The following is a 13,063-nucleotide window of genomic DNA, read 5'->3' as shown; positions in this document are numbered from 1 at the left end:
AATTGTTTTATTTGAGTGTCTTTGTCTATGTTTTATTGTATGTCTTTGTTTCAGTGTTTCTGCTGTTTTATGTATGATGCCATTTATGGCAAAATCTATCTTATAAAAGATGTATTTTGATCTCAGTGGGGGAAACCTATTTAAATAGAGGTTATTATTTAAAGAATATTAAAAGATAGGTTATTAAATAATATAACTAACACCGAACATCTGTAAATACTGTTGCAATTTTCAGTATCATCCACAAGATGGCAGTGTGTAATCATTTTTCATAGGTTTACCTTTTAATGATTGCGATTGCGGGGGAAATTGTACAACGAGGTGGTCGTTTAAAATTAGTATTATTTTTTAAAGAATTCATATGAGTGAAACTCATAAATATAAGTTAAATATTTAGTTAACGCCCTCTTCGCTTCCCTCTCGCATTGACGATCTTCGGTAAGACCCTCTCGACACTGACAACCGGAAGTATGTAGTGACACATCTCGAACCGTTAAACCCTCTCTGCTCTCATCACTACCGCCACCATCATCACCATCCCCATCATCAGCAGTAGCAGCAGCAGCAGCCCCGCCTCAGGACGTGGACCGCTGGCCGGCTGGTTCCTCCCCGACTCAACCTCCCCCACATCTGGCGGGCTGTCAGCAGACTGAACTGCCGCTCCGTTCTCCCCGGCGCGGCATGCCCACATCCGCGCCGTCTCGCGCGACAAGAAGCAAGAGAAGCGGACTTGAACCGGAGCGCCTGCTATGTCTGAGGTGCGGAAATTCACAAAGAGGCTGAGCAAGCCGGGGACGGCCGCGGAAGTCAGGCAGAGCGTCTCGGAGGCAGTGAGGAGCACCGTGGACCTGGTGGTGAGCACTCCGCGCCCTCTAGCTTAGACGCGGGCACAGACTGCAACTTCTCATTCCTTCCGCCCTCCATAGACTGGAAAATTAACTTGCCCAAATTTTCTTCCGCTATGCTCCCCCCCCCCCCCCCCCTCCTTTTGCTCCCTCTCATTACTTTGTCTCCTTTCATTGATTCTGTCTTTAGACTGCATCCCGTGTCGCCTACTGAGGGGTTATGACTAAACCCCCTGATTCACCTGCGTGCTCAGCGGTCGCTCTTGAATTTGCTGCAGCGGTAGAGTGCTGCGACTTTGTCCCGAATCACACGTGTCCCTCTCCCCTCCCCTGGCCACTCTAGCCGGGCTCCTTTTGTGTGCAGGCGGATGTGGAGCAGAGCCAGTTAAACAGCTGCAGCGTGGCTCCTTAGTTCCAGACAAACCAGGCTGGCATCCGTACAGCTGCTGCATTGTGGTTGCCATGTGGATGAGCTGCACCGGTGGTGCCTTGATTCTGCTGAGGCAGCATTTAACTGTGTTTCATGACAGTACATCGTTGCTGTGACATTTGTGTGGCAGGACTTGTGCACCAAGTGTTGTTTTTCGTTCACAACTGAAGCCATCTGTTAACACTTCCACTCCAATTGAGTCATTATGTGGCACAAACTGTTATCCGGACAGCTTTGACTTTCGGAGCTGTGTGGTTCTTAAGCTGTTGGCAGGAATTATCTGCAAGAATAATATGAAGGAAATTAGCTGCAATGTAGAGTTATAAGTCCAAGCAACCAATAAGATGACAAATTCAGACCTTGACATTTTAAGACCTCCCCTCTGAAACTGAATTGAGAAAAAAGTTTCATGTACCTGGTCAGGAACCTAACCAGGTCCAGATAGCAAGACGGAAAATCAGTATCACAGGTTCACAATGTATCTGCATTTACATCGGTATCGGCTGATTTTATTTTATTTATTTTTGTCAATGTATTGGCGTTGGTCTCATAAGTAAAACTGGGAATACAATGTTTATATCCATCTTGTTGGTGATTGCATAGGAAGAAGGTCAGAGGAGCCATGTGGTATTTGTTTGTTTGGTCATGTGACTGTGACAGTGATGCAGCAAAGGATTGTCTAGTGCTTAAATGAAGTAGAGAAGCAATGTCAGCTGTGTGGTCGTTTTTTCCCCCCCTCTGTGGTGTTGAAATGGTAGCAGTGGTGCCCAAAGTCGGTCCTCGAGGGCCGGCATCCTGCATGTTTTAGTTTTCTCTCTGGTGGTAGTAACAACCTTTTCAGCATGTCAGTGTTCTTCTTAGGCTTTCTATCAAGCCATCGTTGGATTCAGGTGCGTTAAACCAGGGAGCGAACTAAAACATGCAGGATGCCGGCCCTCGAGGACCAACTTTGGGCACCCCTGATATGGGTAAATACTGGTTAACAGAAATATCGATGTCGAATAACGATATTGGCCCAAGTTTTCAAATCGGTGCATCTGAAATCGGAAATGTTGTAATCAGATAGAAATTGAGGAAAGTGCCAACCAGAGACTATGTTTCAAACGCATAACAGCCACGTGTGTGAGAAGGTTTGGTGAGAAAAGGCGGTTTCTCCCTCCTGAACGCCTGACCTCAGAGAACCTTCCTGCCGCTCTTCCCAACTTGCAACTTGGAAATGTTTGCTTCAAACGTCCAGGGCATTTGGGAAAAAGATGTTATCTTTCTTTTTTGTGACCATAACGAACAGAAGTTTTTCTGTAGGATATAGAGTATGAAAGAGTGTTGATTTTTTTTTTTTTTCATTCTGTCGCCAGACTCAGTGGTGACCCATTTTTGGTTTACTGATAGAATCCACCAGATTATTACTTACAATCTCCTGGTACCTGCAAGAATTCATGATGTCATGCACAGTAATAAGGTTCCCAGGGCCCACTAACTCATCGTTCCTTTGTTTCTGAGAAGAGTTTTTAGTTGAAAAGCTAAATCTAACATACTAGAACAGGCCTTTTCTTGTAATCACTCCCAATTACATGTATAGATAGATAGCATGTAGTGGTTATGGTGACCCAGCGGTTCCACTCTAAACAGAAAGTCTAGAGTTGCTCATTTAAAAACTGAACTTCATTCAATAAATGTAGTTAAACTAAAGGTTGGATCTTTTACATGGCTGCATTCAGCAGTATCTTTAGAGGTAACAACATTAGCTGTGCTCCGTGTTTGCAAGCCTGTAGTCTTATGATGATCATCTCCTGCAGTGTGACGCAGGAAGAACTCCCCAGTGGAATAATCTTGTGATTAGGTTTGAGTTTCCTTAAACGGAGCTGGTGAAGTGAAGGATGTGTTTTTTTTTGCGCTCCGCACCACGTGGGATGGTGTGTGTACTTTCTGCTACCGGAGCAGGAGCGGGGACTGGACCGAAGACTTCACGGAGGAGAACAAATGGTGTTTTGTGGAGGGTGGATGTTCTGGGTTCCTCTCTCACATGGGGATTCCCTGAGGCATGCTGTGGCCATCCTTTCACTCTGTGACTGTCATTGTTGGTTCAGTCATTCCGGTCCTCCTGCATGTCTAGGAAGCTTTAGTTATGACTGAGTGCACTGATTCTTAATGATAATCTCCCGTCAGGTTTATGTTTTTCTCTTGGACAGAATCAAACCTGTTCCTGGAAGTTTGACGTGGCGAATGTTGTTCTAGCCTTCTGTTCTTGTGCTTGAAACAAATATTCTTTTTGAAGGATCCTTCCTTTGGACGTTTCTTTTCTTTATTGACTTTTTTTTCCTTCCTTGTATCAATTTCTTGAGTTATTAAGCCGTGGCACATTCTGAAGGCCAGTTAATTCTTCACGACTTTATTCGACTGAGAGTTTAGAAAACAACCAAATGAATTAGTAGAATTAAGTAGAATTAATTACTGTAGAATTAAGTTGAAAAAATTGAGTTTGGGCATCTTAAGTGCGCTAAACATTTTCAAAGTTGGCAAAAGTGCAAATTGAAAAGTTCACTTCGCTGTTAGCAAGACCAGTGGAAGTGTGGCACATACACTTCATTCTCCTTTCTCTTCACAACCTTTGTAGTTTGTGGGTCTAATGTAACAAAATGGGAAAAATGTGTGTTAATAATGTTGCAAAGCACAGTAAATAAATAGGTGAGGTCGTAAAACTGAGTACATGTATAAGGGGTAAAAAAAAAAGTCTTGTTTCAGACTTCATTTTGCTCTAATCAAGTATCTTTGATCTCACCAATTAAGCTACACAAAGGCAAGCAGGTTACCATGGTGACGTTCACATCAGTCTCTCTGAACTTTAGCACTTTGGTCACTGCCTTCTCAGTCAGGTGTGAGCCTGGAGGGCAAAGTGCCTACAGGCTGAATGCCTCATTGAGGACAGAGCATGAATGCGTTTGGAAAGTAAACTCCTTACATGCATTCAACTAAGATGTCCTTCCTGCATATTAATGGAGAGTGGGACAGTGAGAGTGACTTCATTACCTCATGAAACATGATTGTTTAGATGTTGTGTGATATATTTAATGGAGTTATAAATCAGCTGGTTTAACAAATGTTCTCGAGGAGCAGGACTGACCATCATTCCAGCCTAAAGAGAAACTCTGTTAGAAACTTCAGGTTGGGTTTTCCTTCTATTGGTTTGTGTTAATTGGTTTAAACATCACTCACCTCTTCCTGGTTCGTCTCCTCAGGAGAATGAATTCCTGCATCAATGCTTGTGTACCTTTTTCTTCCACACTTTTCCCCCCCCCCCCATTCAACTTTGAGGCTTCATCTTCTTTTGGAGGGTGTCAATGACTGATTGTCTGTTACATTAATTAGTTAGCATGTCATTAAATAAATGCAACTTTTGGATGATATTCTCATTTATTGAGCTGCGCCGGTCCATTCATTACCTGCTAAGAAGGTAAATTGACCAAACAGGAAGCAGGGTTCAGCATATTGGGTATGGATTGATCACAGCAGGAGGTCTTGTGACTGAAACACTTAAACCTGTCGACACAAAAGTATCTACTAAAGTGATTTACTGCTGCATTGTACTAAGTAACTGCTACAGTGGAGGCATTGATCATGTTTGTTCCACATGTCTTATCCTTTGTGTTTTCAACCCAGAAACTACATTTCCCTTTATTGAAAAGGAAAGCAAAAGACCAGGTGGGAAGAAGACGTTTGTTTGAAAAAGAACGGCCTCTGATTGGTTGATAAGTAACACTGTGAGCATAAGGCTAACAGCAGAGCAGCAGACTTTTCCCCCACAGTTAGTTAAGGATCCATCGTTCAGGCAGCACTCCCTCTTGAGTTCTGGGTCATGTTTGTCTTGACAGAGATCCACGACTCTGAATCATTTTGGAAACCGTCAAGGAAAAGAAGACTCCATCTAATCCTGTGGAAGATCAGCATCACCAATAAATCTTTCAGGTGTTCTTTTCAGCAGACACTTACAAAGTCCGACTTAAGCTGGGCTCTTTGTTATCAGTAAATACCAGACAGCAACACACAGGCAATTTGATGGTTCAGTCAAACCTGAAAACTCCCACCCTCCTCTGCTGTGTGTTTGTGGTCATGTTATTTCATTAAACTGAAAGGCTTTTTGGGAAACAGTCCAAAGGAATTCACTGTTAACATCTCCATGACAGATGACGGAGAAGCACAAGCTGATCTGGTGCTCTGCCACAGTGTCACCCAGTCAGTGTTACAGAACGATCCAACGTAGTTTAATTTACATTCAATGCGTTTTACTCACTGCACTTACTTTCACTTTAAAAGTTCCTCCTTTGCTACTCTACAATTGTGGGAGTAGCTCTGTTGTTTTAATGCTGTTTTGTTCTTTTTCTAGACTTTTGTTCGTCATCTCTTTTTTTCTTTTTTCTTTTTTTTTTAAATCTTTGTGTGTTTGGGCAATAATTCCCAAATCCCAGAGGAGTTGAAAAGGAGGCTTCATGAATGCAGAGCTGGACCAAAGAGCAGAGAGAAAAGGAGGAAATTCAGCCATTTTTTAAACTGATCCTAGAGGGAATGGATCGTATCCCCAACTCCAGCATCCCAAATGGCTTTGGAAACCTATGGCCAGACAGGAGGATCAGCAGAGCTTTATCTAAGACACGATACTGTGGAGTATGAAATCTGCTGGCTGGATATTGAGTTTTAGCATGTCAATACAGTCATATATGACAGTCATGACACTCTCTTACATCAATAGTAGCTTTGTTTCCATAAACTTTTTTCATTCATTCCCCTTTTTTTGTTTTTTAAGTATCACTTTAGAAAAGGTTAATGAAAAATGATTCCTGAGGTGGTTTTTAAGTTTTCTGAACAAAGTTAATGCGCTATAAGGGGAGATGGAAACACATTTACCAAATAAGTTCTGACATGGCAAATATCTTGCAGTTGTCATGTTCTGACATGGCGTAATGTCAAAGTCTGAGGTAATCACGTAGCCCACTTGATTCACTTCAAACCAGTAGATGAGAACATCTGCTGATTTATAGTTGACGCATTGAACTCGTGAAGTAATGTAGTGTTGCCTGTATCACCGTGGATACACCTTGGCCACAGGTTGGCCGGATGGCAAACTGCAAATTCAATTCATTGCGCAGACTTTGAGGTCCGTACCTTTTTATCAACAATGGCAAAAAAGCCCAGACAGCGTCAACTGGACAAAGGAACCCGCAACAAACAAATACACCTGGAGATTTTGGAGAAAATGGCCGCCCCAGGGGTACACGCAAAAAATACGTAGCGTCTACCACAGCTCCTGCTCATTCTTCTCCATGTTTCCTGCCAACATGGTGAGGAACCCACTGCTAATGGAGGCACACACAACCTGGCCATAACCGAACCAGACATTAACTGTCAAGAATGAGACTTGACAATGGAGAAGGGAAAATATATCTAGTTATCTGTTAGTAGTTTGTTCTAAAATAGACTGTAACTACTTCAAAGGTCAAAGGCCTAATTTTGCTCTTGTAATGAGCTGCACATGTGCTCAGCTCATTCAGACAGACTGGAGCGCTTAGCGGGGTCAGCTGCAGGACAGCACAGCCGCTTTACGCTCGACGTGAAGAAATAGCTTCGGTCATGTTGGAGTAGTTAGTGCCTTGCAGATGAAGAACTTAATGGGACACAGACATCTGGAAACAGCCTTGCTAACATCATCATCGCCGGAGGCGGGCTTGGCTTTGTGATCGGGTTTGAGTGTTCAGCTTCCAGATTTTAGAGAAGAAAGTGTGAGACACGCTGAGGGTTTGCATTGATTTCGATGGTTTTCACTGTTTGGTCACACCCAGCTTCTTTAAGCACGTTCCCTTTCTGTTTTGGTTTGTTTCAGTAACAACTGTGACTTCACCGCCTGGCAACGACTCCTCAGCTGCTCTACACCTCTGTGAAAGCAGAAGTTGCCCTTGTCTGCCTTTCCTTCTCTCTTTGCTGCTTCCTCCCCTCACCCCACGCCTCTCGGTGTTTTGTGCACCATGAGTGGCTCGAACTTGTAGCGCTGCGGTTGTTGCACATGACAGGAAGTACAGCTGCTGTCGGGCGCAGGAGAGTCACAGTCATGTGTAATGGTTTTTGCAGACTTGTAGGTGACTTCTGTTTGATTTGCTCGCAGTTGAGAAAAGAAGCAGCTTTGCTAGGTTAAATGCTCCTGTGGGCATCGGAGCGCTTCGGGTTTTAGTGGAAAAATCTGGAGAAAACATGAACATGGAACTGTCGTAGTTTTTAACCCAAATTACAGGTTAGAAAGCAACAAATGGCCACGCATGCCATCCAATATGGCCTGTGCACAGATTCCAATGTAGGAAGGGGCTTTTAGAAATATCTGAACAAATTCTGTGCAGTCAGCAACTGTTTATTTCCACTGCTGGAAGAGATTAAGCTGTTTTTAAGTTAATACAGAGAGGAAATAAATACATTTTACAAAAAAATGAAATAATACCTGTGAAAAATCCATTTCAGGTAATTTCAAGACTAAATCTTCAGTCCAAAAAAGGCCAGGGTGAATTGTATTCTGAGCTTTATGAATGAATAAATTAAATAGTTTGTGGAGAGCATCACTGATCACAATATGTCTGACTAGCTTGTTGGCTTCATGGTTACAAAGTTGTATTGGTTTTCTAGCAAGCCTATGCTGACCTGACATCTTTCTTTAGAATTTCTTTTTAAAAAAAGTGAATGACAAAATGGTTTCAGTGTTCTGTCATCGAACAGCAGCTATCACCAATAACTACTGAGAACATCACTTCAAGAAAACCAACCACAAACCCTTGAAGCACAATTCTGACTTTTCAACTGTTGTTTTTTATTATGTCTTTTAGGATTGAACTTAACCTATTACAAGTGTGTCCCGACTGTTGCGTTATTGGCTGATAAATGTAATGGTAAATATCACATTTTCAACTTGGACAATAATACAAAACCTGTGTGATCAACGTAGATTGATGCCACTCCTGTTAATAGTTCCAAGTTGCTGAATGTAAGAGGTAAAAAGTTGTGGGACTGAGTATTGTGCCTTGGGGAACTCCATAATTTCATTTAGTGCATTTAGATTAGATATTTATATTTTGTTGACAAATTATTTAAAATGACATGTTATTAAAACCTCTGTAAAGCTCTGAAAATCAGCCACTGTCCCCCTATGCTTTACCATGAGAGAGATTTGACCAGCAGCTCTCTGTGTAAAAAAAGGTTAAACGTTACAAAAATTCAAAGGTGCATAGGCAGATATCATAGCGTGTGAGGCCAAATTGCAAGTGGAGGTTTGCACCCCCTCTCGTAGTTCAATGCGTCAACTATAAACCTAGCTTAATCCGCTTAATGGTCTTTAAAAAAACCCTATTTAAAATTTTAAAAAATGGGATTAGTCTGGCGGGAGGTTAAGTACAGCCTGGTGACCCTCCAGGCTGATAATGCACTGGTTTTTACAGTATAAATTAGATCTTTGAAGTTTCCTTGAAAGCAAAATTAATATCCTGTTCCATCTCATCCTTGTCTACACCATTGCTTTATTTCAGACTGTTTTAAGTCAATTCAGATATTTTCCCATCAATTTGTACAAAGTTTTCCAAACAAAAACTTTAATTTTGACTTATGACACTGAGTTTTCATATAAGGGATTATCAACAGCTAATGCTGTCAGTGGTCTTTGTGGTGTGTCTTGGCTGGAGCCCCGATCCGCGGAAGGATACTAAACCAATTCCGCAGCAATAATGTGCCCATAGCTGCTGCCATCATTCTTAATTGAAACGTACTCCACACCCAAAACAGTGACAGAAAACCTCGATCAGCTAATTACCCAGTACAGACGCACATGCAGACATTTTCTCAAAGAGCTTTACAGTGAATGGGGGAGGGGGTGTGTGTGGCTGACTCTGAAATTAAAGCTCTACCTCTTAGCTGTGAGCTGCTTACATAGAAATATGATGGAGCACAAAGTGGAAAACAGGCGCAGTATTCTTCCTGCAGGGCACGCTGATCTCTCTGTGGGTCCAGAAGCAACCCTTCTGCTCGGCGTGTTTCAGGAAAACGGCAGCCGATCAGAATCAGATCCACCCAGTCTGATTCTTTAAGCTCAAGCAGAAACTACTTGGCGTTGCTGAGCGGAGGCTTACTGGCTCGGCTTTGCTGCTTAGCCTGGCCTACAGCGGCACTTTGTTTAAATTCAGTTTCAACCCCAAATGTCGATTTAAGTTGCTCCTTGTTGGTCTGAACACCCGCAGGCCTCGTTCAGAGAGAGGGATCATTTCATATCATCCACTTCTCTATGAAACTCAAAACAGGAAGCGCAAATATTCTGTTGTAGCATGTGATGCAGTTATTTTTCTTATGCCTCAATCATCTTGTGCTTTTTTTCCTTCCATCACCTTTTCTGTCTTTGTATCAGTTTCTTCTCCCTTTATCGCCCTCTGTCTTTCCTTGGCTTGTTTCCTACAGAGCACAGAGAGCTCCAAGCTTTGCAGTATCACCTGATTTCCTGTGGTTCAGCTGCGGCTTTGGTGGCAAAAAGCCACATTAAAGCTACAAATGTCGGATTTATAATTAACAAAGGGTATTGTTTTGTTTGAAAGTGACTGTTTCATCTCCAATCCTCCCCCCATTTAAGGAGCAGCCGAAGATCATCGAGCCGCTGGACTATGAAGCGGTGGTGTTCCAGAGGAAGGCCCAGATCCACAGCGACCCCCACAGAGACCTGCTGCTCTGCCCTGCCGATGATGTCTCTGTGAGTCCTACATACATTTCATGTGATCCAGCAACGCCTAGCAGAGCTTGTTGTTAAGCAGAAGGGAAATTATTGATGTTTTTTAAGATTCCTTTTTGTTTGTGTTGGGCAAAACTAGCATACCAAAACGTTGGTATGGCTAACCCTGAAGCACTAATCTTGAACATTAATTGTGCCAACGCTAATGCGCTACACCAACGCAGTATTTAGCAAAAGCTAATGCTAAAGAGCTAACTTCAATTCAAATTATATCTGCCCTTGAAAGACTACAACTCTCAAAGCACCAATTTAATTTTGACATTATAATTTACATGTTCTATAAGGCCCTTAGATATTGTATTTATATTCATATCTTGTTCTGTGCTGTTTCTGTTTTATTTTGTTCCTGAATAAAGTCATTGGAAAAAACGAGGGGAGGAAATGGAACTCTGGCTGTTGGAGATTGTACCAACTTCAAAATAAGAGCGTGAATATAAACGTCTAACAACTTGAAGAATTCTTAAAAGTCGAAAACCAAAACTTCAACGCATACGTTGAACGTTATTCAACTGAAAGTGAACAAAACAGTCAAGTAAACTAACGCTTTCGAATTTATCTGGAAATATGAAGTTAGGTGAAGCTCAGTCTGCTAAACATTTTCAAAGTTACCAAAATACTAAAGCACTAACTGAAAAATTACTTCCATTCCTAGCAGGTTAGCAGAAGTTTGCTCACCACTTGTTTTCACAAATCTTTAACGTTATACCACTTAATAAATTGACTGAAAAAAAAAATCTTTATTGGTAAATATCAACATGTATTTGAACATTAGACTGTTGTGGGAAAGCCGTGGCGAATAGACGGCAGTGCCAACATCCTGGAAGTCGGTCAGCTTGGTGGTAGCCGTCCTGTGAGGTCCTTAGAAAATTCTTTAGAAAACGTGAAGAAAGAAAAGGGTTACAAATACTTCTGTGAAGCAAATGATGCCCCCAGTCTCACAGACTCCTCAGTGTGTAATGCTTACATGCTCCCATGTGTCTTGGTGTGTTTATGTGTTGCTGTGTTTGCCTGGATGCAGGAGTCCCAGATCTCCCGGCAGAGGAGGACCGTCGTTCCTTCTGTTCCTCAGAACGCCGAGCAAGAGGCCAGGAGTCTGTTTGCTAAAGAGGTATGCTGACAAAGCAGCAGCGGCAACAAGCCTTTTATCGAGATCTAAAAAGAGACTTGGAATGAAAAAAAGGAAAAAGTAGCTACTTTCCACACAGCAGTCTAGCTCGACACTTTGTTTTATCATTGATCAATAAAATGGCTAATTCAGCATTCATTCTCATCTTTTAGAGTGTTCACAAAGAAACGTTCAGATTTCTTTGTAAAATCCTAAACGTTTAATCATCATTACAAACATGACTCTGTTATGATGAGAACAGTCCGCTCTGCCGCTGCTCTCCAACTCTCATGACTGTGACACATTGTGGAAACGGCTATCAAAGGGCTCGTTAAAATGGAGCCAACATCATTTAGCATTTAGCAAACAAAGATCCTTACAGGCAGCAGAAACATTCAGTGTTGAAAGAAAATAAACGGCACATATAAAGCCTTAAATGGATGTCACCTTTACGGGTGCACCGATTGCGTTTTTCTGGCCGATCTGCGATCTTTAAAAAGGCTGACCTGTCAATTCCGATTTTGGGCTGATACCAATTTTTGTTTTGTTTTCAAAGTTGCTAAATATTGTGACAAAGTAGCTTTTACACTGAGGAAATGACAGTTTTGACCCACTTCTATATTTGACTGTATGTGGTGCTAATCCAGCTTTCTGATCCACAGTGCATCAAGATGTACAACACCGACTGGCACGTCATCAACTACAAGTACGAGGCTTACTCGGGCGATTTCCGCATGCTGCCAAGGTAAGGAAAGATAAGATCCCAAACTGACGGGAATAAGTGACATAATGCTGGAGAAACTGTGTTCAGATTTAGAATTTGTGCTAAAAGACCTCTTAACTTAGCTGGAAGTCCTTTGACTGCCAGCTATTTAAGACGTACAAGGGATTTTACTGCACTCACTGGTGACCTACCAGAAATCCCCAATACGTCCATGCAGCTTTAAGTCTTCCTCTGCTCAGAGGAAATCTACCAGCTCAGAAAGGTTTGGTGTTCTGAACTGTCACAGTGATGAAGAGGTCGCTGAGTTTATCACTGCCGTTCCAACCTCAGGGGAAAGCGCCTCACAGTGATCCCTCAGCAGGTCTGGATGACATTAGCTACAGCTAAAATGTCGCTTGAACACTTTGTTAGTAATAATACAGTGAAGCCCCGCTTACTCACGGGTCGGGGTTCATGGTTTTGCCGATTCATGTGTATTTTCTTTTGTAGAACATACCTGAAATATTTGAAAGAAAATGCAGCCAGGAAGCTGAGTTACCTAGCCACAATGCTACTTGACACGCTGTTGGCTGTACCTGCCCAAGAGTGGAAATAAGGAAGGCTACAGATGTTAGCTTCTGCTGTAGTTCTAAGAGGGTTTATAATATGTGTTTTGATTAATTTGTATCAGGGTATATTTGATGTTTCAGCTATTGTAATATAATATAATAGTCTTAAACTCAGCTGAGTTTAAGACACTCAATTGCAGAGTGTACTAAACGTAACACTTTGCACTTGAGATGGCTAACAGATTGTTAAAAAAAAAACATACGTACTCAGCTTTAGCACCAACATTTTCAAAGGAGGCTTCATAGTTTGAGAGCAGAACAACTGAGTAGAGGGAGACGGAGGAAGTTCAGACCATCTCTTTCATCGGTCATAAAGGCCAGTGATCATATCCCCTACTCCAGCATCTCTCTTTCTAACCCTCTGGCCAGACAGAGATCTAAAGAGGAGTGGCAAAAGAGGTTGATTAGTAGTGCTTGCCGACAACTCACAGTGTCATCCAGGACATGTTACTGTGAAATATAAAATATTGAGGGCACTTGGAGGAAATTCAGTTTCCCTTTGGGATAAGTAAAGTTTTTTTGATTTGAATTGAATTATTGGCGATTTATTGTGA

General features: G+C 42.1%; 1 protein-coding gene across 3 annotated transcripts in view; it reads left to right on the top strand.

Annotated features, from left to right (window-relative positions):
- The first annotated feature begins 511 nt into the window (after positions 1 to 511).
- LOC102231679 (dedicator of cytokinesis protein 11-like) overlaps positions 512 to 13,063 on the top strand; it is an 88,125-nt gene continuing 75,573 nt past the window's right edge. For all 3 annotated transcript variants that reach the window (XM_023346112.1, XM_023346111.1, XM_023346113.1), the window contains exons 1-4: positions 512 to 854; positions 9,917 to 10,033; positions 11,091 to 11,180; positions 11,840 to 11,922. In XM_023346112.1, coding sequence (XP_023201880.1) covers positions 750 to 854; positions 9,917 to 10,033; positions 11,091 to 11,180; positions 11,840 to 11,922 — 395 coding nt within the window. In that variant the 5' untranslated portion in view covers positions 512 to 749. The remainder of the gene's footprint in view (positions 855 to 9,916; positions 10,034 to 11,090; positions 11,181 to 11,839; positions 11,923 to 13,063) is intronic.

Source organism: Xiphophorus maculatus, chromosome 14 (assembly GCF_002775205.1).
Source record: "Xiphophorus maculatus strain JP 163 A chromosome 14, X_maculatus-5.0-male, whole genome shotgun sequence".
NCBI lineage: Eukaryota > Metazoa > Chordata > Actinopteri > Cyprinodontiformes > Poeciliidae > Xiphophorus > Xiphophorus maculatus.
This window is presented reverse-complemented; position numbering and strand designations above follow the sequence as displayed.